Source organism: Osmerus mordax, chromosome 9 (assembly GCF_038355195.1).
Source record: "Osmerus mordax isolate fOsmMor3 chromosome 9, fOsmMor3.pri, whole genome shotgun sequence".
Classification (NCBI taxonomy): domain Eukaryota; kingdom Metazoa; phylum Chordata; class Actinopteri; order Osmeriformes; family Osmeridae; genus Osmerus; species Osmerus mordax.
Genome location: NC_090058.1, coordinates 14903413 through 14927356, shown reverse-complemented (window position 1 = coordinate 14927356; position 23944 = coordinate 14903413). Strand labels below are relative to the sequence as shown.

Below are 23944 nucleotides of genomic sequence, written 5' to 3'. Positions count from 1 at the left end.
ATCTAGCTCTGAAATATTGAATCAATGCATGTCTGGACTCATCCAGCCAAACCAGAGCTGACACAGTGCCCTTTAGGTGGGGACCCCCCCCCCCCCCCCCCAATCCCCCAAATCCCCCCCCACCCCCCTAACTGTCCATTCCGCCACTCGACCGAGAAGTCCATGCTGTGCTCTGGTCCTCCCAGTGTGCAGCTCAGTTCCTCTTCCTGCCGGGCTCCTCAGGGCCCTCGTCGCCCTGCTGCCCGGGGAAGGCATGCTGGTACAGCTGCCGGTGGCTGGCCGCGGCGTTGTACAGCTTGTGGAGAGCCTGCCGGGCACAGAGAGGGTTACTGGGGGGGGGGGGGGGGGGGGCAGTGTCTCAGGGTCTCATCTGGGTCACTGGTACCTACACATATAAAGTCCTCCTCACATTTATATTTGGCAGTGGGGGGCAGTGGGGGGAGGAGGGGGGGGGGTTCAGGTGCAGCTCTATGGGTCATCTCTATGACATCTCTTGCAAAAAGAGCCGTACAAATACAGTGTGATTTGAATTGACATACAGATACTACTCACCTCATTGGTGCTTCCCTATTGTGAGACGGAGGCAAAGAAAGCAGTCTTATACGAGTGATGATACAGGCACATTTCAGTTACTCACCATTCACACTACTCGTCATAACTCAACATGTAATATCACTGTCTGTTACTGCCACCTAGTGGTCAGAAAAAACTACTCGGATGTATTTTCCCAGACAGACATAAATTATCATAATAATAAGATATTCAGACGCCTTCATCCAAAGCAAACCTAGGGTTTGACCTTCAGTCAAATGCTCCACACCTGAGCTATACCACTATACCCCTGAGCTATACCCGTCACGAGTGGCATTGATCCAGAGAGGCGTTGCCGGGGTTACCTGGTCCCAGAGTGCTCCGGCCACCTGGTCGATGACAGCGCCCAGCTCGCGGTACTCCCCAGAGTAGCGAATGTATGCCCAGGTGCAGAGCGTGATAAGCGCCAGACCCAGGATCATGTTACACACGCTGGCGATGATGTCCACGCCCACAAAGCCGGTGATGCCCGCCGACACGTACATGATGAAGATGAGGACGAAGAGCGTGGCAGGGGTGCGGGCGGCGTGGAAGATGTTCTTGGAGTCGTTGTGTTTGATGTACTGCACGAACACCTCGTCTATCTCGCCCTCCAGCTGCTGCAGGTAGCGCCGGCTGAACTCCTCGCCACCCATCTTCTTGACGCCCTTGAACACCGCCAGGGCCTCCTCACGGATTTCGCTGTGTCTGGCCTGCAGCTCGCTGGGGGCCAGGAAGGGACGGTCACCCCCACAGACCTGCGCACAGACGGGGGGGGGGGAAGAATTTGGCTAAATCGTCATAGAGAATGCTGATGAAACCTCCATTCTGAACATCCTCTTTACTAAATACAAGCTTCTAAAGTCAATGCCCTCTGTACAAAATATTAACAATATAGTTCTAACAAAGCTTCTATAGTCAATGCCCTTGTACTAAACATTAAGAAAGCATCCATACTCAATTAAATACCATTTAAAGTGAATCCCGATTAATCCCCTATACTGTAATTTCTCTGTACTAAAGACTACTCCAGCCTCTATACTCAAACCAATCCAGTTTCCAGTGAATCGACATGAAGCTTACAGGCTAAATATTGGAATGACGAGGGAGAATAGGATGTTTCTAGACCACCTCTATGGGAGATCCTACCTCCTCCATTTTCTTGTTGTACAGGTCTTTGGCCGCTGCTACAGCTGCCAGGTTATTGGCCTCTGCTGTGGCCTGGGGAAAAGGTTATAATATATATAATATATCCATGATATGTATGGGGAAATGTATATATAGTTCTATACATTATACTGTATATTCATATAGACATTTGTAGATAAAATGCTTCTTTTTTTTTTTTTTACAATTGTTAAACATGTACCTGCAGCATAGATTTGGGGTGTGGTAGTTCTTCACCCTGATATATTTTAATGTATGCCTGGAAGAAAGTATTGAAATACTGTAGTGAACATCTGTATTTGCTTTATAACCTAATCAAAAGGGAGAGAGGGATGGTGGGAGGACGGAGTGAGGAGGGAGGGAGTAAGGGAGAACGGAGGGAGGGAGGGAGGGAGGAAAGAGTGAGGACGGAGGGAGGGGGGGTTTCTGTCACTGCTCTGACCTTAAAGTACTCCAGCAGGCCTCGGCAGGTGATGTTAGTGCCGTTGATTTCCTTCATGTCCAGGTTGCGTGGGCTCAGCAGCCAGGGCACCAGCACCTGCAGGTTGTTGATGAACTCCCGGTCGATCTCTGGATCAGGGCGAAGACAGCACATAACATTTCAGATTTGAGACAGAGTGCTGAGACAGGGAAAGGGTTGGTTGTGGTGGGGGGTTCAGACAAGGAAAGGGTTAGTTGGGGTTGCAACAGTAAACATACCTTTGAGTCTGCCGTCAAAGTTAGGGTTGGTGGCCACTTTGAGGCCTGGATGGGGCATGAGGAAACAGGAGATGTTGGTGAAACAGGAGTGGATGTGTTTACGGACGTTCTGCAGCTCCTCGTGCTGGTTCTCTGAGATCTGTGGAACAGGCGCACGCGGAACTAAACAAATGTAATCGTGTGATCTTGATTTGGAAAACGGAGACAATTCTTTGTTCTCATCCGACCTTAAGTCTCTTCTCGAGGAACTTCATGCCTCCTTCCTGGCCGTAGGAAAACTCGTAGGGGAAGCTCCAGTCTCGAACGAGGAAAATCATAGACTAAGAGTTCAAAAAGGAAAGGAATTCTGGGTTAATATAGATCTGACAGACAACTGTAACAGCATCAGCTGTATCAGTGAAGAATGAAATACCACAATGAGTTAAATTTAATGACTTTGACTACAGGATATACAACATGCTACAGTATGAAAGCATGATGGGGCCATTGGAAAAGATGGACCTTAATTCAAGTATTAAGAAAAGTCTTACCTGAAAAGGTTTAAGGAATGTCTCCTCCATAGCCAGTCTACCATACTCAGTGAATAGCTGCAAAATGCAGACAGGACGTTACATAGAAACAATACGCAAAATAATCTGATGAATTGCTCACAATGTCATTATTGAAACGTGTGAAACATCCGTTTGAGTGTAATGCAAAAAGCTGTACCTGCAAATGCTGAAGGTCATCTTCCTGGACATTTTGTGAGATATTGTATACCTGTGAAATAACGAGACAGTGACATGATAGTCACAACACCTGTGGTTATTATCCCTGCATTACTTTCATCTCTTGGTCAAGATGGCAGAGGATAGGGACAGAACTGTCATACCTGCATGGAGCTGATCATTGTGCTCAGTGCAAACACTGTAGCTGAGTCTCTCAGCGTTGATTGGCTGTCAAAAGTGCCCTGAGTATCCATTAGCAGAACTGCCACCTGAGGGATTCGAGAAAAGACCCCCTTTTCAGTCAACAATCAGCAATTTCTCATAAAACTTGTTCAGCTAGAGCTCAGTAAATTTTTATTTAGCAGACACATGTCAAGTGACACAAAGGACAGAAACCACTAGGCAATATTTGCAGCAATGGAACCTGCAAGGGTTGTGGGACTGTTGCACAGTGAACACACTGCGCAACATTGCAGGGTGGAAGGTATCTTCCTTGGGCTGAGTGCGATTCCAACCCACAAAATTATGTTTACGAGACACGTCACAGCTTCTTACAGCAAACCACCCAGGAGCCCAGTCCGTGACACTGGGAACAGAACCTACCTGTCTTCCATCTGGTTTGTCGACCAGGAAGACCTCGCTCCAGATCTGAATCCCGGTGGTCTCCCTCTCTGAGCCGCCCCTCCAGGAGAAGCCTGTCAGGGGCTCCTCAGACTCCCCCAGCCACTCCTCAGATGCCTGGACACACAGCAGCCCCCCAGGGCAGGTCAGCAAGACACATACAGAACCTCCCAGGTCAGCAGGACACCCCCACACCCCACCCCCCCACCCCCCCCCAGGGCAGGTCAGCAGTCACCCACCAATGTTAAACCAAACTTAGACCCTTGTTTACAGCCTCACCTGGTTGTACATGTAGCGTAGCATGAAGTCCATTAGGAAGGACTTGCCCTTCCGGAAGGCTCCGGCCACGGATATGGCCACCACCTCCCGGTCCCTCACTTCCTCCGCCAATAGAATGCGGCTCAACGCCACCTCGTCCAGCTCAAACGTGTGGTCATCCTTGACAACCAGCACCTGAACCGGTCTAGCTCGTCCATCAGGCTCCTCCTCCTCCGAGCTCCAATCATAAACTTTATCCGTGAAAGAGCCTGGCACAAGACAGAAGGGAATGTAACCATTCCCATCCAGCTTAATAAACACACACCTAGCTTCATACACACACCTAGCTTCATACACACACCTAGCTTCATACACACACCTAGCTTCATACACACACCTAGCTTCATACACACACCTAGCTTCATACACACACCTAGCTTCATACACACCTAGCTTCATACACACACCTAGCTTCATACACACACCTAGCTTCATACACACACCTAGCTTCATACACACCTAGCTTCATACACACACCTAGCTTCATACACACACCTAGCTTCATACACACACCTAGCTTCATACACACCTAGCTTCATACACACCTAGCTTCATACACACACCTAGCTTCATACACACCTAGCTTCATACACACACCTAGCTTCATACACACACCTAGCTTCATACACACACCTAGCTTCATACACACCTAGCTTCATACACACACCTAGCTTCATACACACACCTAGCTTCATACACACCTAGCTTCATACACACCTAGCTTCATACACACACCTAGCTTCATACACACCTAGCTTCATACACACCTAGCTTCATACACACACCTAGCTTCATACACACCTAGCTTCATACACACACCTAGCTTCATACACACCTAGCTTCATACACACCTAGCTTCATACACACCTAGCTTCATACACACACCTAGCTTCATACACACCTAGCTTCATACACACCTAGCTTCATACACACACCTAGCTTCATACACACCTAGCTTCATACACACCTAGCTTCATACACACCTAGCTTCATACACACACCTAGCTTCATACACACCTAGCTTCATATACACACCTAGCTTCACACACACCTAGCTTCATACACACCTAGCTTCATACACACACCTAGCTTCATACACACCTAGCTTCATACACACACCTAGCTTCATACACACCTAGCTTCATACACACCTAGCTTCATACACACACCTAGCTTCATACACACCTAGCTTCATACACACCTAGCTTCATACACACCTAGCTTCATACACACACCTAGCTTCATACACACCTAGCTTCATACACACCTAGCTTCATACACACCTAGCTTCATACACACACCTAGCTTCATACACACCTAGCTTCATACACACCTAGCTTCATACACACCTAGCTTCATACACACACCTAGCTTCATACACACACCTAGCTTCATACACACACCTAGCTTCATACACACCTAGCTTCATACACACCTAGCTTCATACACACCTAGCTTCATATACACACCTAGCTTCATACACACACCTAGCTTCACACACACACATCCAACCTTTATACACACATACAACTACAACGAGCATAGTACAGCCAGAGGAGGGCACCTCACCCATTTCCTTCTTTATGTACTGTCAACAACCATAACAAGACTGATGTGAGGATCTTTCTTGACAGGTGATATAAAAATGTAAAGAAATGTAAAGAAAATGTAAAGAAAATGCTAGTAACTGTAGAATTCCTACAGCTTCCTTTTCCATCTGAACCCTTCCCCTTCTGCATATATAGTTTGGTTTTACTCTAAATCCACCAAATAACTATGACAAACATGTAAATCAAAATGGGACAATAACGTCTCAGTATTTCAATCCTCCCACCTGGCAATGTAATAGACTTGTTGGGTCAGTAAGACCTATCCTGCAGACGGATCAATAAATCTCATCACACAGCTAAGCGGCCTGTTGAGTCCAGTAATGATTCACGTTCACCATTGGTCCACATCGGGCCAGAAGAGAATGTGGATCTGGATCTTTCCGGGCAGTGACTCAGTCAGTCTTCCCTCTCTGTCTCTAGGGGCTGCGTGACTGGCCTAGGACTGCGCAGGCCTCAGAATCCCCACTGTACTTACAGGAAAATAAAGGCCACGAGTGATTGTAGGGTTGTTTTCATCTGAGTGCAAAGCAATTTGAATATACACATCTTGCTTTAGGTCAGAGCAAACAATGCCTTTAGTAAGTTACAATTGTTGTATTGTTTGAAGAACGTTTTATTTTTAGAAAGTTGTGAGGTATTCTCAAAACCACAGGCAGTGTAGTTTAAATTGTGTAATTTAAGACACCAAAGATAACCACCCAACAACAAAGGCTTCTGTATGCCCCTGTAAGCCACAAGGATGGAGAATTTAGGTTGCTAAAATGTCTGCACAGTGCAGAGAGACACCACTAAATAATTCAAACAAGAATCTTCTGGTGTTTTTATAACTGATAAAGGGTCATTCATTTATTTGCACAAGCAAATGCCTTGACCTGGCCTAGACTACCAGACTTGCCTCTTATACAGCAACGCATCCAGCATGTTGCTCACTACTTTATCTAGAGAGCTACTTGAGACATCAGAAGAGAGGCATCAACTCTAACTAGGTCAGGACAACTGTCTCTGATGATGATGAGGCCTAGCGTTTATCGTCCCCAAGTCAGATCGACTATGGTTAGGAAACAACTCTCATGTCTCTCATGTTGTTCAAATGTGGAGCAATGATGATGATGATGATGATGATGATGATGAAGCTGGTGGTGGTGGTGATGATGATGGTTATGAAGAGGAAGAGGGGGAGGGGTATGGTGGTGATGATGAATCCGGATATTGACTATGGTGATGATGGGGATTTGATTGTGATGTATTCCACCTTCAGAAGTACCTTATAGAACAACTTCTTCCTTGTACAGCTATTTTGTAATGTCAGTTTAAAAGCATCCATGGTTACACAGATGGAAAGGCCTGCTAAATGGATAAGCTCGGGTTTACGTCAGGTCGATTAGATTAAATGAGCCTCTGAAAAATAACAATATACAGGCTAGGATTATGATAAGATTACATAGCAAATTAACATCAGTAAAGAACAACAGCTGATCCGTGTAGCCCGCCGTAAACATCTGATCAGCTGCAATGCTGAGAATCTTCCGCTGACATACACCCATGATGTTAGCCCGTTTCCAAGGTAGGCGAGTCTTAAATTTAAATAGGCAACCACTCACCCCAGCTGTCTCGGTTCTCTTTTCGGTTTTTCGCCATGATGCCTTTTTTAATGTCAATAAATGATACTAGTCGGAAGTCATAGACAGCTTCTTTGGGAATGTATCCTCTCTATCGACACTGAAAGGATGCTCTTATTCAACGGAGGATGGTAGAGCCTTACTGAATTCCAATCCCCTCTGCACGACCAGCATGCGCCGACAGAGGGTGTTGTTTTCTGTGTTGTCTTTTCCTTTCTTTTGACTGATTTATTACCATCATTTTCTCATTATTATAATTGTGTGTGGCCATTGTGAACAGCCAATAAGATAATCTCTATACGCATACTATTTCTATAAACGATCACATCTTCTAAAGAAAATGATATGTTTTTCAGTGTTCTTCCAATGGTGGTCAATGGTATTTGTCAGTGACATAATGGCAAAACTACTTAGGCTGGCAAGGTATTTTCATCGCTAGATGGCGTTGTTTGTGTAATTATTGTATTTACAGTAGACAAACTAAAGGGCAGATAAATAGTGGGTAGGAGCACGCTGATAGACAGTGCTGGACAGTGAATGAACAGAGGGCGTTTTAGCAGCTTAGTGTGAAACCGTCAAGCATTAGATTTCCATTTTACTTCACAGAAAACGTGGGGAAAGTTCCGAGTTAGTAGCTAAACGTACAACACTCTGAAGCTGTCAACAACACAAGGAAATGACATGACAACGTTCAACGTAGTGGTGAAATTCTAGTGAGCACCAAGCTTCTACGTTTCGTTGCCGTTGTGTTTGAGACCGGGATCTAGTATTCAAGACAAGACTCAGTCAGAGCAGAGCGACAGTGGCGTAGCAAGCTATCAGCAGCCAACTGAAGTTTAACATTGCACTTCTCCGAAGAACAAAGGATTGTTTGGGGATAATTATTCGACGCCATAAGATTATCAAATGCTTAAAAAATGAACATACTTGGAGTTTTATATTAGCTAGTTGCATATGAGTTTTAAAAGGTAGGTTCATTTCAACTTCTTCATACAGTACTCTCTAGAAGTGAGTTAGCCAGCTTAGCTCGAGCTAGTAAGCTACAAGTAAAGTGCTAGCTAGCTAGACTAGTAATGTAGTAGTAAGCCAAGTAAGTAGGCTTATTATACTATTTAGGGTTAGATACACCCAAGTAAATATAGTTTGAATTGTCAGCGTTGTAGACCATGTGTTAAGCTGTGCTATCAGTACAGTATGGAGTAAGACAGGGAGCAGAAATTTAGCGAGCCACAGTAGTTAGCGCTAAAGCTAGAGCTAACTTGGGGGAAAAAATAGTTCTAATTTTTACGTTTGACTAGTTGGCAAGACTACCTGTGGGTTAGTGTCGAGTATACTGAAGCATTTGCTTGTTATGATTGAGGCTAGTGTGGGACACCTTTATCATGCAAACATTTAATTAACCGAACTTCATTGATGCATTATCGAGGGTGTTAAGTTACTGTAGACAGGGAGCAATTAGTTTACGCCAGCGCAAACAATTTGAGCAACAATGAGCTTATCTGATGATAGTCTTGTCATTATCACTCTCATTACATTTAGGTTTAGTATTGCACCGTTTGTTTAGTATTGCACCAAGTCTTTCTAACTGACTTTCTACATATATATACCATCCCTTGCCTCTCTTATTTTCTTACAATTTTTTTTTGTCTCGCTGTTTGTCTTAACAGCAGGAAATGGACCAGAGGCTACACTTTGAAGCAGCATCTTAGCAGCTTTATGCAACCAAGTTACTCAAAAATCGACATCAGTAGTTAAATCATCTGCTTCAACGTTTGCTAGATGTAAAGGCAAGTTGGTATTAAGGAGCTATCCAGTGAGCTAGCTGTCATGGAAGTATTTCCCCGACCCAGCGGTGAAATTCAGAGAAGAAACCCACAACAGGACTTCGAACTTATTCAGCGAGTGGGAAGCGGCACATATGGAGACGTGTACAAGGTATTTTGCTACTTTTTTCAAGCCACCGACACTAAAAGAACTAAGAGGGTCATTCTAATACATTTGCTCTGGGCCTTCCTGCTCAGTAACGTCTACAAATGTATATTATTAAATGATGCACAATTAGTCCAGAGTTATTTGGATCAACAAAACAAGAGTGACATATGTTGTCTTATACCGATGTTCATACTGAATCATTTGCTTATTTATTAAATACATTAGAATAAGGACTAAATGAGTAGATCAGTATTCGTAGGGTTTCTGTGGTCATGCAGCCCGACCGCTACTCACACACATGCAAATGATGACTTGGTGACCAATATGATCTGATGTGAGATAGGCAATGCAGCCTGTCTGCCATGCCCTCGCCTTACAAAGCAATTGCTGCTAGCTCCCCCCTCCCCAGACAGCTAACTGGTGGAATGCAGTGCCTGGTATTCTATCCGAGCACGCGAGCCCAGGACTGAGGCGGAGGGAAATAAGATCAGGCCTCTGTCTAAACATGCACCCGGCACGGGTGTGTTCAATGCTGTCCCAACAGTGGAAATAGTCTTTCTCCTCCCTGCTATGCAGATGGTGTTATTACTACATTGTATTGCATGTTTGTTGGGGGGGGGGCCTTCCTGTAGTCGATTCCCAAAATCTTAAGCATCAGAAATTGTCCACTTGCTCCCCCAAAGAAAAATGATCCTGCTTTGATGTCAGTCTTGATGATTGAGGAAATGAATTGAGCGCTGCAGGTTTCCCTGTTCTGTTCGGGGCAGTCACATGAGGTGTCTCCTGAGGAGCCAGCAGCCAGCACACCTGTTTCTCCTCCAGGGTGACTTCCTATGTTGGTACATGTCTCTTCTGTCCCACAGATCCGGAGGTATGCAGCATACTGGACCAGCCTCCAAACTCGAACTGAACTTTCAGCCGGCTGCGTTCAATATTTACACTAATCAAGTTTGGGGTTCATCACGCTTCACCTCACTTCAGATATCTGTGTGTGGTGTGTGGCCCCGTCAAGACGAGAAAAGCTTTAAGCAAACATGAACTGCTTAGTAGGCCCATGACATTATGCCGATTAGGCTGGTTAACAACCAAGCCTCTTCTGGTTTGAGCAGACCCAGAGGCCCGTGAGAGTCCTGTACAGTAGGGTTGTGTTTCGCTTGTCGTCGTGGCCCCAATGCTCAGCCGTGGGATCAGTGTTGCGTGTTTCGCTGAGTCATGACGGCAGTGACTGTGCAGAGAGGTGGACGAGGGCGAGGCTGATGGTTTATGGGTGACTAAGTCGTCCGGTCAGTCTGGTCACTTTCAGGGCTGAGGAGATGCGGCCCAGCATGGCCCTCCAGATGGAAGTATCTTCTTTCTTCTCTGGCTATGTTGCAGGTTTTTATTTCTTTTCAACAATCCGGTTATAGTCACAATCCAGAGATTTATAACAGTCATTTGACTAACATAATTCATGTTTCAACGTTTTTAGTAGCTAGTATGAGTAACCACAACTAAGCAACGTGACCCAGAATCTAGGTCTATGAAGGCCTATGTAAACAAATAACAAATATGCTGCCTGCCCAGTATCTACCTTTCCAACGGGTCTCGCATGTTGTTAACAGTGACTATTTGTTGACAAGGTGCTACAATTACATGAAACATGGCACCACAGTTGACATTTTACCTCTGTCAGGCACTCGTCGAAAGGAAGGGGTTTATGTTTTTTTTTTTCTTGTGACGATTGTCCTGCGCCTCAGAGTAACACCTCTCTCACCTCCCCTCCGTGGATTCAGTGTTGCTCAGTGTTTTTTCTCTGTTTTCAGGCTCGAAACATTCAAACAGGAGAGCTAGCTGCTGTGAAAATCATCAAGCTGGAGCCAGGTGAGTTATCTTGCCTTCAGAATAAGTTTATTTTGATTGCACCTCTATGCTAGCGCAATGTCATTTGTGAGAATAGGAAACTCTGGTGTCAGATGTAAACTCCAGGATGGGGGAGGGGGACTCTTATGATGTTGGGGGGGGGGGGATTTCTGTCTTGCTCCAGACCAGCTTTTGACTTGATGCCCCAGTGACAGTGTTTATGTGATCAAGATTAGAGGGATTAAGGTTTTGGTCCTCCATTGGCCCAGACAAAGCACCGCAGATGGAACAGTCATTGAAGAACAGCTTTCTTTCGGGTGTGTTGTTCATCTTCTCCCCTGTGATGATAAGGAAGGGGGGGGGGGGGGGGGTTCCCGGATGTTTGAATGTGTCCTGCTCGGAGCCCATATACGTTGTAATAAACGTTCCCACTGGTCTTAGCGGTCCACTCCCATTAAGCCTGCAGCTCATTCCATCTGTCAGTGTTAGGAGCTATAAGTCATCAGTCTAATATGGCAAAATGAAAGAAACCCATCACTGATCACATGAAGGATCTTCCACAACACACTTCAGGACAGCCAGGGGATGAGTGTTGTTTGGTGTATGAAGCAAAACATGAGGATAATAGATCAGTGAAGCACTGATGCTAATGCTGTTTGTTCTGTGGAGATGAGTGATGGGTCAGAGTGTAGAAGAGCCCAGGACTTCCTGCTTCAACAGGATTCTGTTCTGAGGTGTAAACACGTGCTCCAGTGGAACTAGACAGGTTAGACCAGGAGTGACAGGGGTGTGACTGCAGGAAAATGTTGTTCTGGTAGCTGGGAGTGGTGTGATCCTGGAATTCTCTGGGCACTAAGACAGAACTTAGACAATCTGTCGTGTCATTCCGGTGTTGTGATGTGTCCCATGGCTGAAAAGTATGACTTGTTTTATTTTGATTGATCAACAGAACTTACAGTATGATTAAAATATATATAAATACATATATGTGTGTGTGTATATATAAGATTGACCCTCAGTATTAACTATAAATTAGAAATCGCACTGCATGAGATGCACATTTTTACAATGTCTTTTAAAAGATGTGGTTCTGTCTGCGTAGGGGAAGTGCTCATTCAGGGAGGAAGTGGCCTGATCTCGATGGTAGACTTGTTGTCAAAGTCTCCTCTCAGTAAGTCAAGCTGAAGTCGTCGCAGTTCACATTTTTGTGGCTCCCGGTCCCATTGGCTGCATATCTGAGATGGCACAGCCAAAAGCTCATCGCTATGGAAACAATACATATGCAGACAGTGGTTGTCAAGGCATGCACTGGGATGGCCTGTGCCTCTAATTGACCCCCTCACAGCTTATTACCATACTGTATAGGGCATCCAGATGGCATATTTGAGTTTTTATTTAGGACTTCCTTGGAAATGTCTCAAGAGAGAGCTGTATCCTCATTTGTAGAGAAGTGACTGGTGTCTATAGACTGGGATGGACAGACTTGACAGTTAGCCAGGTTGGCCCTGAGCATGCAGCTAGTTGGCAGGACCTCGCGGCGGCTACCAGGAACGGACCAGGGAACCAACGTAAAGAGGATTTAAAGTTGGAGTTAAATCGAGCTCCACCAGGTGATCTCAAGCGAGCTATTTTCAGCTGGCACCTTAACGTAGCTCTCCCTAGCTATCTTTGACCCGGCCACACATCCTACACACAGATCCACCTTTCTGTCAACGTGTTTAGTGTATGTATGTGGACAGCAGGATGGTATATGCAGACTGACCCTGCGGGAGGTTGCTCCACATGGTTCCCCAGACTCCCAGGTCACCTAACCCTCACCCAGACAGCCTGGAGCTGCTGCTGCCGCAGACAAGGGGGCTCCAATGGGGGAGGAGCCCGGAGCCCCTGTGGTCCTCCTCTCCCTCCAGGACACTCTCCAGAGCCTGGAGCTTTCCTCCTCTTGTTTGGTTCCGGCGCTCCTAAAAGGGAACATTGCAATGAATCACGGAGCTAGTCTTCAGTCAGCTCCGAGTCTGCTCGACTTTTGATGCGAGCGTAGACCAGATCAGCTGTCTGAACACCATAACAGAGTCTGCTCTCTGAGAGAGGAGGGATGAGGGCTGAGGGGCTGGCACGTCCTGTTGGGCCTCAGACCAGCGTGTTAATGTGTTCCAGTCAGTCAGGCCCGTGTCGCACTGTCGAATTGGGAGCAGATGGTCTCGCATAGTTCAGCCCTCTATTTCCTAGCGATAGAGGAAGCATTGACGTGTCCAACCGACAGAGCCCAGCCAGAAGCTAACTTCTGCATGCTGATATTTATCGATTGCTGCTGCCGTGGAACTTGAGGTGCAGCCAACTGGAGTGGAATATGGGCTCTGTCGAGTGCGCGGTGTTGCTTATTGCATCCTGCCTGCCAGACGAGGCTGTGGTTTTCAGCTCGGCCAAACAAAATGAAATACTGAGAGTTTTTCTAGAATTCTCCTGTGTGTTTGCGTGGGGGAGAGATGTGCTATAAACTTTCCCTTCACGTGCAGTGTGCCATTTAGAACTACTGCTATCTGAGCTGCTCACTTCAGAAATGAAAATAGGAGTGTGTGTGTGATGGGGGAATGTGTGTGTGTGTGTGTGTTCACACAAGTTTGTGGTGTGTGTTTGATTTCTCTCTCTCTCTCTCTCTCTCTCTCTCTGCTTCTAGGGGACGACTTCTCCATTATACAGCAGGAAATCTTCATGGTGAAAGAATGCATGCACCAAAACATCGTGGCCTACTTTGGAAGCTACCTCTGGTAAGGGCCAAGTCTGAATACCAGCAGTTTTGTGTGAGCGAGAGCGATTTGACATTGGATCTTTCCAGAAAGTCCCTCTGAAAGGCATTGCAGAAAGTCCAAACCCCTTTCCACCACCTCTGCCTGCAACATTCATAAACCACAGTGAGAGGTGTAGACTGGGCTAGAAATGAGGCCAGAACGCAGTGTTTTTCCTGTTGTGATGCTGTGTGTGTGTGTGTGTGTGTGTTGGGGCTGGTTTCTCAGAGAGATCCAGCCCTGTAGGTCTCCCCCTGTCTAGGACCTCCGGCAGGTTTACCAGAAATCAAAGCCTTGATGTGTTTTATGTAGCCATTAGTATAGAGAGACGTGTTTCATCACAGCATGTCAGGCTCGACTAGGAGCTTCAGAAATTAAAGTCACATGGTGTTAACAGCTTTTACTCACCTGGGGAGTGTGTATGTGTGTGTGTGGGGGGGGGCGATGTACAAAACGGAAAAAAATACAAATAAACTGAAAACAAAACGGAACAAAGGAATGGCTTTTACGTACAGAGTCGGCAGCACCCTCTCAGGCTCAGTCCAGGGAGACTCTTCTGGTCTAACCGTCTCCCCTCTCCCCCTCCAGCCGGGAGAAGCTGTGGATCTGCATGGAGTACTGTGGAGGAGGGTCCCTCCAGGACATCTACCACGGTGAGCTCCTATCTGACCTCGGGTCTTACGGGCCAGTCAACACGCAAAAACAATCCGGGTTATTGTTGTTGACATTCCTGAAGGTTTCTCCTGTTGGGATTTGCTGCTGGCGTAAATCCCGCTGCAAGCTAACATGACCTTTACCCCTGGCTGCATGAACTCAGATGACTTGCATGTCTCCCGTCTTCTGAATCTCTCCCTTCTTGTCTCTCTGTGTTCAAGTCACGGGCCCTCTTTCCGAGCTGCAGATAGCCTACGTCTGCAGGGAAACTCTGCAGGTAACGCTTAACTCCTCCTCAACCAGGTTGACATTACAGTACATTCATTTCATTGAGCAACAGCCACCAGGCTTGGTGCAACCATAGTTTACAATGCAAAAATCACATCACGTCGCAACTGCAATGTGTCAAAGTACAGTGCAACAGTCACATCCCAACTACAGTATTACATGGTACAGTACAACAATCACATCTCAACTATTATTATAGTATTACATAGTACAGTGTAGCATATATCATCTCCTGTACTGTCCTCGATGTGTCTGCAATTTCAACCCTAAACACTCAACCCATCATTGTGTTTCCCAGGGTCTTGGATACCTGCACTCCAAGGGCAAGATGCACCGCGACATCAAGGTAACCGTGCCCCGCTCCACCCTGAACCCTCTGAGTCTAGCGAGGCGGTCAAGCCAGCTAGCGTGTGAACCATAGGAAAGAGAGAGGGAGAGAGGGAGAGCAGGGAAGCACGTGACCCGCGTGGTCACCGCCAGCGGTTTCCAGATCCCTGCGCTAGCTCCCCCCCCCCCCCCCCCCCCCCCCCGCTTGCCCCTCTGCCGGGTTATCACAGCAGGGCAGGGCCTGGCTCTGCTTAACTCCACACACCCCCACACACACCCACACACAGCACTTCCTGTTTCCTCTGCTCCGGGGCTCCAGGATGCCTGGCGACAGGCCTGTCAATCACAAACACCACTCTCTCTCTCTCTCTTTCTCTCTCTCTCTGAGGCAGCCCACAGCCAGGGTACCTGCTAGAGGACCCCAGGCAGCTATAGCAGTCCTTCAGTGGGTCTAGATCACTGCTGGTGGAAATGTATTTCACTGTTGTTATGGTTATTTTGGATCAACCAGGAACCGCTTATTGAGATTTGAAATCTCTTTCTTTTTTTTTTATATTTATATATATTTTAGTAGCATAGCGAGGACATTCATTTAAACATGCTTAGTAAAAAATAAAAAAAAATAAAAAATATATATCTTAGTAGCATAGCGAGGACATGCTTAGTTGTCAGTGGAGAAGATTTGAGAGCAATGCTCTTATGGCAGTGCAGAAGTGAGAATGGTTGAGTTATACCTTCCTGTCTGTGTCCGCAGGGGGCCAACATCTTGCTGTCAGACAACGGCGACGTGAAGCTCGGTGAGCCTGTTCTGCTGCGTCATGACAGGAGTCTGGCTCTCTGGAGTCAGGCTCTCTGGAGTCAGGCTCTCTCAAGCCTATGGCTGTCTGCCCTCTGTGAGTTACCTAATCTGAATAGACCTGTCACTCTTTTTCGCAGCTGACTTTGGAGTCGCAGCCAAAATCACCGCCACCATCGCCAAGAGGAAGTCCTTTATCGGGACACCTTATTGGTGAGTCTTTGTCCGTGTCTCAGAAACGAGCCAATCAGCATGTGAAAAGGGGTATTGTGGCCCTGCTGCTGTTGAGGAAATGGCTGCTTTTCTTGTTCGGGTTCATGCTTGGCATATTCCTGGCTGGGGCATATTCCTGGCTTGTAGTCATAGCAAACCCGTTTAGTCTCTGTTTAAAGTGAACTCTTTATATGAGCTCTGCCTATTTAAAATACTTACAATTTGTCTATATATTAGGTTATACCTCTTGCAAAAGGTTTTTCTCTTTACAGCCTCATAGCAGTTAGTTCTGGATTATGTTCAACCTCCATAAAGACTTCCTGTATGTACAAGTGCGTGCTTGTGTTTTTTGCGTGTGTGCAGGATGGCACCGGAGGTGGCGGCCGTGGAGAAGAATGGAGGCTACAACCAGCTGTGTGACATCTGGGCGGTGGGCATCACCTCCATCGAGCTGGCCGAGCTGCAGCCCCCCATGTTTGACCTCCACCCTATGAGGTACCTCCTCGCCTCCTCCCATGTTCCACTTCCACCCAATCGGGTCAGGGGGTTGTCATGTTGGCGTGTGTGGAAACGAGGGGGGTCTCATGCCGTGTGTAAACGGGGGTGTTTCGTGTCGCCGCAGGGCCCTGTTTCTAATGTCCAAGAGCAGCTTCCAGCCTCCCAGGCTAAAGGACCGAACCAAGTGGTGAGTCTCCCCTCATGTTGCGTTAAAGATGGAGGGTCCTCACCAGACACGGTGGACGAACATGAAAGTCTGCCGGTGCCGCACTGACCCTTCACCCCGTCTCCCCAGGTCGACCGCTTTCCAAAACTTCGTCAAAGTGTCTCTGACCAAGAACCCGAAGAAAAGGCCCACGGCAGAGAAGCTCCTCTCGGTAATCCACGATGTTCCTCGGTTTGGAGGACGAACCAGACAGGAACGGGGCTTCCTGTTTGTTCGTCGCACCGAATAATACATTCTGTGATGTCACAGGGACAAGAGGAATGTGTCAGCGATGTTGTCCATATTACTTTGATTAATGAGACGAGGGTTAATTACTGTATTTTAAACTATAGAATGACTGTAATTAGACTGGCCCAGTGAGCCCTCCCAGGAGATGGGAGTCTGGCAGAGGGTTCGGATGTGTAGTAGTCTTTCTCGCAATTGACTGCACCCATGATCTTGGTTGACGTTGTCGTTTTCATGTTTGAACTGTTTCTGGTCAAACCCAGGCTGTTCCATGACTCTGACCACCCCGATAACGACTCAGTTTGGATCCATGATTCCCTGCTGTACTTTCTACATGTATTTCTGTTTGCTGTGTTGCTTTCGGATAAAAATGTCCCAATACGCGGAATGAAATGTGACGTGCGTGCGTGTGTTTGTGATGTGGCTGGGTTGCAGCATGTCTACGTGGGCCAGACGGGTCTGACCAGGAGGCTGGCCGTGGAGCTTCTGGACAAGATGAACAACCCCGACAACAGCCAGCACTTCAGCGAGGTGGACGACGACGACCTGGAGGTACTGCCCTGGCCACTCGTGCCCCTGAGGGGGGGGGGGGGCTCGTGCCCCTGAGGGGGGGCCGCTTGTGCCCCTTAGGGGCGGGGCGCACGCTTGCTCTGTGTCGAGGGCCGACCGGCCTGTCTGAGGAGACGTCCTCGACCCTGGGAGGGGCTCTCTACTGCGGCCTGCAGCGCGTGACGTTATTTTCCCCTTTAGCTTTAGATCAGTTTTCTAGTGCAGATGAAAGTTAGTCAAATATCCCCCGTTTCCTTTCTCTTTTTTTTTTTTTTGCCCCGTGTTGTCTGACCCAGTTTCTGTTTGCCCTCATTTTTTCAACCGATAACTTTTCCTCCTCGTTCTAACTTTCTCTCTCTCTCTGACCATCCCTTCCTGCCTCTTTCCTTCCCTTCTCTCTGCCTCTCTCTCTCTCTCTCTTTCCCTTCTGTCCTCCTCTCTCTCCCTCCCTCCGTTGCTCTGTCTCCTTCCCTCCCTCGCGCTCTCTCTACCCCTATATTAGTATTCCTGCTGGTATGAACATCTCACTTGTGTGCAGGCCAAATACATGGTCCCAGTGTCTTTAGAAGACCATTGTGCCCGTGTCCCCTGACGCAACCCCGCTCCAGCACAGCAGCAGCCCTGGCCTGAGCAGAACAGACAACAGCAGCACACAGTCCACACCAACATGACGCGACACACACGCTTGGTTCAGCCGGAACGCCGCTCTGCGGAGCCGTGCTCTGCTGTATGAGCCGTGAGGACTGAGAGTTCCCCATGGTTACCGGGTTGTAGCGCTCCTGGATAGCTTATCACCGTCGGACAGATTAACGCTTTTATGACCCAGCTTCTCTCCCAGCTACTGGTTTTATGACCCGACGACATGGCCGTCGCTGTAATCATTGGAGTTATGTCTCAGTTTTCCCGCGCTGATTATGTTCCCGCTGTGTTCCTCCCCAGCCCCTGTCTGCAGTGAGACACACCATCCGCTCCACCAACAAGCAGGCCCGGTCGGAGAGGACGCGGTCTGAGATCAACTGTGAGTGACCGGCTCCGCCCGGCCCGGCCCATCATCACACCGCTTTAGACAAGCCCCCCCCCCCCCCCCCCCATTGAGCGTCCCAGCTGTCAGTCGGTGCTGTAAGATGGGCTGTGTCTCTCTGAGGCGGCCGGGGTGATCCTGCTAATCCTGGAGGGTGGCACAGGGCCAGGCCGCAGCATGGGAGCACGCTGTAAAAATAGCCTGAGATTCACGGAAGGGGAAAGTGGCTGGAGATGTGTGTGTGATTGTGTGATTGGGGCGTGTGTGTAATGGCCGTTTCTTGGATTTGGACGTGTGTGATTAAGGCATTTGCGTGTGTCGTCTAGAAAAGAGACACTTTTACTGCTTTCCTGTTTGTAGAAAACCCACCATTTTCGAGAAGACGCAATGTACTGTGATGCCAGAGTGTGTTTGTCTAGTAGCAGAATGGCTAAGGTGTGTGTGTGTGTGTTATGTTCCGTAGCAGCAGCAACCCAATGTCCTGTCCTCTGTTCTCCTTGTCCCTGGGGGAGTGTCTGTTTGCTGTCGTTTGAACGAGCAGTGAAATGTAGCAGTAGAATCCCAGTGTGTGCAGGTTTCTTACCCGTCAGACCAGTCCCCAGAACATGCTCCCTGTCTGGAGGTCTCCAACATGTCTGGAGGTCTCCAACATGTCTGGAGGTCTCCAACATGTCTGGAGGTCTCCAACATGTCTGGAGGTCTCTTAACACTGTGACTGTATCTCCCCCTGAAGCCCACAGTCCCCCAGGCCAAGCAAGCCCGTGTCCCAGCCCTGGCCCTGCCCAGGACAAAGGGGACCCAGGTCAGTGACAGAGTAGTGAGCTAGCCGCTCAACTGCATGTGACAGTTTCCCGTCAGTCTAACTTGAGTCTTAAATCACGGTTCTAAAACCCTAGTTTCTAAAGAAAGTAATCCCAATCCGAATTGAGGATTATTAATAAAAAGAATAAAATAAAAATAAATATATATATATATATATAACCTAAAAACCACTGTGATATATGAAATGGAAATCTATAAATGTATTTCTAGGTCCTCGACACAGTGTGATGCTAGTGTAGTGTGAGTGTTGACATACCAAGCTGTTGATGGTGAAACGGAAAGGAAGGGGGTGCAGTGTGACATGAGTGGATTCTCAGAAAGCCGGCCGTGTCCCTGTCCTCGACAGTAGAGTCTCTGCTGGTTTCAGTGTGGTGGTGTTCTGCAGTAGAGTCTCTGCTGGTTTCAGTGTGGTGGTGTTCTGCAGTAGAGTCTCTGCTGGTTTCAGTGTGGTGGTGTTCTGCAGTAGAGTCTCTGCTGGTTTCAGTGTGGTGGTGTTCTGCAGTAGAGTCTCTGCTGGTTTCAGTGTGGTGGTGTTCTACAGTAGAGTCTCTGCTGGTTTCAGTGTGGTGGTGTTCTGCAGTAGAGTCTCTGCTGGTTTCAGTGTGGTGGTGTTCTACAGTAGAGTCTCTGCTGGTTTCAGTGTGGTGGTGTTCTGCAGTAGAGTTCTGGTGGTTTCAGTGTGGTGGTGTTCTGCAGTAGAGTCTCTGCTGGTTTCAGTGTGGTGGTGTTCTGCAGTAGAGTCTCTGGTGGTTTCAGTGTGGTGGTGTTCTGCAGTAGAGTTCTGGTGGTTTCAGTGTGGTGGTGTTCTGCAGTAGAGTTCTGGTGGTTTCAGTGTGGTGGTGTTCTGCAGTAGAGTCTCTGGTGGTTTCAGTGTGGTGGTGTTCTGCAGTAGAGTCTCTGGTGGCTTCAGTGTGGTGGTGTTCTACAGTAGAGTCTCTGCTGGTTTCAGTGTGGTGGTGTTCTGCAGTAGAGTCTCTGGTGGTTTCAGTGTGGTGGTGTTCTGCAGTAGAGTTCTGGTGGTTTCAGTGTGGTGGTGTTCTGCAGTAGAGTCTCTGGTGGCTTCAGTGTGGTGGTGTTCCTGAACCTGTCCTGCAGCCCAGGCCCTGTGTACAGTCACGGCTAGGAATGTGAAAAGAACCATTACAACGACCAAGTTCTGCAATTCCCCCTACCACACACACACACACTTAAGCCCAATTTATACTTAGGTCGCCGACACTTTTGAAATGGTCGCCGACAGAAATGAGGTCATGGGTCGACACTTTTAACAGTCGCTCTCTCGCTAACAGCAATACTGTTAATAATTCCTCCTCCTCTAAATCCAATTCCTCCTCCACTGACATGCTCTCTGTTCATCCTCCAAACCCTCCCTCTCCCCGATCGATCGCCTACAGAGCGTTAGCAATGTAACGGTCAAATCATTCAGTTTAAGTCGTCGGCCTACGTCGGTACGTCGAGTGTCATGCGGACGTTGAGCACAGGCGACTGTTAGCCCAAGTAGAAATGCAGCAGCCTGAGAGACACTGTTGTTGTCGGCAACCATTTCAAAAGTGTCGGCGACGTAAGTATAAATTAAGCTTTACTCCTCTATTTCTACACTAGAAACTTGACGACAAGCACATTGTTATCATTCCTTTTGCATCATGTCACCTCCAATTTACCGGATAAGGAATTATGAAATATGCATATTCTCAGATAAGTTCTTCATTTCTTTTAATATGAACCTTTGCTTGCTTTGGTATCGTATGATAAGTGACGAGGGACTGTACAAACTCACAAGAGCATGTGACCGAGAAGGTCATGTTTACACTGATCCAGTCCAAACTCCCCTTGAGAGATTAGGCAATTCATACAGTTCAGGTGTGGCCTGACGTCACTCCTCCAGTGTGCTCATGGGTGCGCTGGATTTAACCCTGGGTGCGCACCAGTGTGGGCTGCATAGCTGTAACAGGTGCTGAGTCACTGAGCCTGAGGGAGTCGCATCACAATGAGAGGAGCGATGGGGACGGAAAACCCAAGGTTGGAGTGTAGTTAATCCCCTGGAGTGCATTGCGAAGTCACTTTTACTGTGTCAGAGCTTGTGTTGCGTGAAGGTGTTTTCAAGGCTGTGCAGGAGTTCCTCAGCCCTGTGTTGGAGAATGGGGCCCTCTAGTGACGGCAGGACGTACCTGTTTTCTAATGGCTCTTGTGTCATTTCCAGTCGACAAGGTCCAGTTTGAAGCTCCTCTGAGGAAGGAAACGGAGGCTCACTCTGAAATGGTGAGATCATCTCACTTTCACATCAACATGTTTACTCATAATCATGTTATCTGCGTAGCTGGTCGTCCACCCTGACTCCTCCAGCTCCCTGGGCCATTGTGATTAGTTGACGTGTGTTTGTGCCGCTCCGCAGGACGTGACCAAGGACAGTGACTTCCCCTCCCCCTGGGGGCCCTTCGCCGAGGGAGGCATCACTACCAGGTGAAGCCACGGCAACCGTTACCGTGGATACCAATCCTGCTTTCATTTTTGCCTCCCAACTCCTGACTGCTGTCCCATCCTCAGGGATATGTTAGGAGAGGAGCATGGTCTATTGAACATGGACACCTCAGTGCATATGCTGAATCTGTAGAGAGAGAGTACCATGTACTAATTCCCCTGCTTATTCTAACTGACCAAAGCTAAACGGCCATCCATTCATGTTCACCATCTTAACTGCTGGAGGTGGTGTGTTTGTTCCGCTCAGACTAACCTGTGTCCTCCCTGCCGCGGTCCTGTCTCAGCATGAGCCCTCGCGTGGTCGGAATGTGCTTAGTGATGGAGGTCTTCCCCTCTTCTTCACCATGTGCTTTGACTGTGCCCTTCTTTTTGTTTCCCCCCCTCCTCCTCCTCCTCCTCGTGGCTCTCTCCTGTCCTCTCAAGGAGCCTTCTCAAAAGCGTTGAGGAGGAGTTGTTTCAACGGTAACTTCACGCTGTGTGTCTCGTGGCGTGCCGTCAGCTCCTCTCCTCCACTGGTGGTCGTGTGTGTGTTTGTGTGTGTGTGTGTGTGTGGCAGGCCATCCTTAGCCCTGTGTGTGTGTGTGTGTGTGTGTGTGGCAGGCCATCCTTAGGCCTGTGTGCGGTGGTGTGTGCGCAGTGCTCCATAACCACGTCCCATAACCACACCCCCCTCCCTGCCTCCCATACCTTGTTTGTGCCGGGTGTAGCTCAGTGGTATTTCACGTGTATTTACATCCTCTAATAAATCTAGATCAAGAGGTCATAGGTTCGAAATCCCCGTCCCCCTATATATCTTTTGGGATTAAGCTTCTGCTTAATAAAAACATTTATTATTCCAATGTTTTTTTTTAATGTATAATTTATTTACCGTAGCTGGCTGGTTATTGCTGGTAGTCAGAACAAGCAAGATCGTTTAACTGTGAAGTTAATGTTGCCACACATAAAATAACCCGTTTATGGCAAAGTGTTAACACGCTTGGATAGGACCGTTGTTCTCATACAGCCGACGAGCTGGATCATGCTGAGCCAGGGAGTCCTCCTGGTTGAAATGTCCGCCGCCTGTTCTCCTCAAGGCTGGCGGTGTTCTCGCTGAGCTCCTCAGATCCCTGCAGCCTGCTTCCCACTCTGATGTCATCTAGTCTCGCCTCTGCTTGGCCATGTCTGTTCCCTGCAGCAACCCTAGAAATACCATAACAGTCTCTCTCCTGCCTCTCTCTCGCTCTCTCTCTCTCTGCCTCTCTCTCTCTGCCTCTCTCTGCCTCTCTCTCTCTCTCTGTCTCTCTCTCTCTCTGCCTCTCTCTCTCTCTCTCTGCCTCTCTCTCTCTCTCTCTGCCTCTCTCTCTCTCTCTCTCTCTGCCTCTCTCTCTCTCTGCCTCTCTCTCTCTGCCTCTCTCTCTCTGCCTCTCTCTCTCTCTGCCTCTCTCTGCCTCTGCCAAGCACTGTGGTGTTTCAGCTGTGCTACCTGTAGTTACTTCTATGGTCAGGCACACCAGGTCGGATGTGGGCCATTGTTCATCAATCATCAATTCCTTTCCTCTAGTCCCTGACACTGTACTCCTGTCAGGGTAGGAAGTACTTCACAACCCCCCGCCCCCCCCCCCCCCTTTTCCACACTACCCCCGTCCCCCTGTCCTCCCCGCTGACTCCTGCCTCTCTGTCCCCCAGTGGTCACGTCACCCACCTGGAGGATGCCTTCGAGGACATAGAGCTGTAAGAAGCACTGACCCTCCACACTCACCATATCCCCCCCATCCCTCCCACCCCCAGCCCTGACACTCAATGTTCTCCCTCTGCTTTCAGGTCTACCCTCAAACAAGGAGTCCCTCCTCCCCTGCCCCCCAAGGTGAGGACAGTTTGAGTCGAGTTGTAGTAGAACTATCGTAGAGTACAGTAGAATGCAGGAGAGTTGGTGTTGAGTTGTAGTAGAACTAGACTGGTGCTTTATTCGTGTCATTGAAACAGTTTGTGTTAGTCCAAGGTGC

The 23944-nt window shown here is 48.0% G+C and overlaps 2 protein-coding genes across 4 annotated transcripts in view; one reads left to right on the top strand and one right to left on the bottom strand.

Moving 5' to 3' along the window:
* Positions 1-171: 171 nt before the first annotated feature.
* atl1 (atlastin GTPase 1) lies at positions 172-7423 on the bottom strand. Its single transcript, XM_067243914.1, has 14 exons — positions 7294-7423; positions 4044-4291; positions 3747-3881; positions 3308-3412; positions 3145-3195; positions 2967-3023; positions 2664-2756; positions 2437-2575; positions 2180-2307; positions 1940-1996; positions 1720-1791; positions 897-1328; positions 553-567; positions 172-307 (listed from the first exon to the last, which is right to left on the bottom strand). Exons 1-14 carry the CDS (start codon positions 7328-7330, stop codon positions 194-196), a joined length of 1683 nt encoding a protein of 560 aa, XP_067100015.1. The 5' UTR covers positions 7331-7423; the 3' UTR covers positions 172-193.
* Positions 7424-7845: 422 nt separating this feature from the next.
* map4k5 (mitogen-activated protein kinase kinase kinase kinase 5) overlaps positions 7846-23944 on the top strand; it is a 29762-nt gene continuing 13663 nt past the window's right edge. The window contains exons 1-18 of one of the 3 annotated variants that reach the window (XM_067243896.1): positions 7846-8024; positions 8979-9246; positions 11046-11103; positions 13757-13847; positions 14454-14518; positions 14741-14796; positions 15106-15153; positions 15889-15931; positions 16071-16143; positions 16507-16638; positions 16766-16828; positions 16937-17018; positions 17528-17644; positions 18581-18659; positions 21685-21743; positions 21877-21944; positions 23628-23672; positions 23763-23805. In XM_067243896.1, coding sequence (XP_067099997.1) covers positions 9139-9246; positions 11046-11103; positions 13757-13847; positions 14454-14518; positions 14741-14796; positions 15106-15153; positions 15889-15931; positions 16071-16143; positions 16507-16638; positions 16766-16828; positions 16937-17018; positions 17528-17644; positions 18581-18659; positions 21685-21743; positions 21877-21944; positions 23628-23672; positions 23763-23805 — 1230 coding nt within the window. In that variant the 5' untranslated portion in view covers positions 7846-8024; positions 8979-9138. Of the gene's footprint in view, positions 8280-8978; positions 9247-11045; positions 11104-13756; positions 13848-14453; positions 14519-14740; positions 14797-15105; positions 15154-15888; positions 15932-16070; positions 16144-16506; positions 16639-16765; positions 16829-16936; positions 17019-17527; positions 17645-18580; positions 18660-21684; positions 21744-21876; positions 21945-23627; positions 23673-23762; positions 23806-23944 lie in introns of all 3 variants that reach the window. The other 2 variants (XM_067243895.1, XM_067243894.1) reach the window with 2 other exon arrangements.

What these genes read in the sequence shown, in the direction of transcription:
- atl1 (XM_067243914.1), bottom strand. Translation starts at nt 7,330, where the DNA reads ATGGCGAAAAACCGAAAAGAGAACCGAGACAGCTGGG. An exon ending in ACAAACCAGATGGAAGACAG is followed by an intron (nt 3,413 to 3,746) that starts GTAGGTTCTGTT and finishes CGAATCCCTCAG; the next exon opens with GTGGCAGTTCTGCTAATGGA. An exon ending in ATGACCTTCAGCATTTGCAG is followed by an intron (nt 3,024 to 3,144) that starts GTACAGCTTTTT and finishes TGCATTTTGCAG; the next exon opens with CTATTCACTGAGTATGGTAG.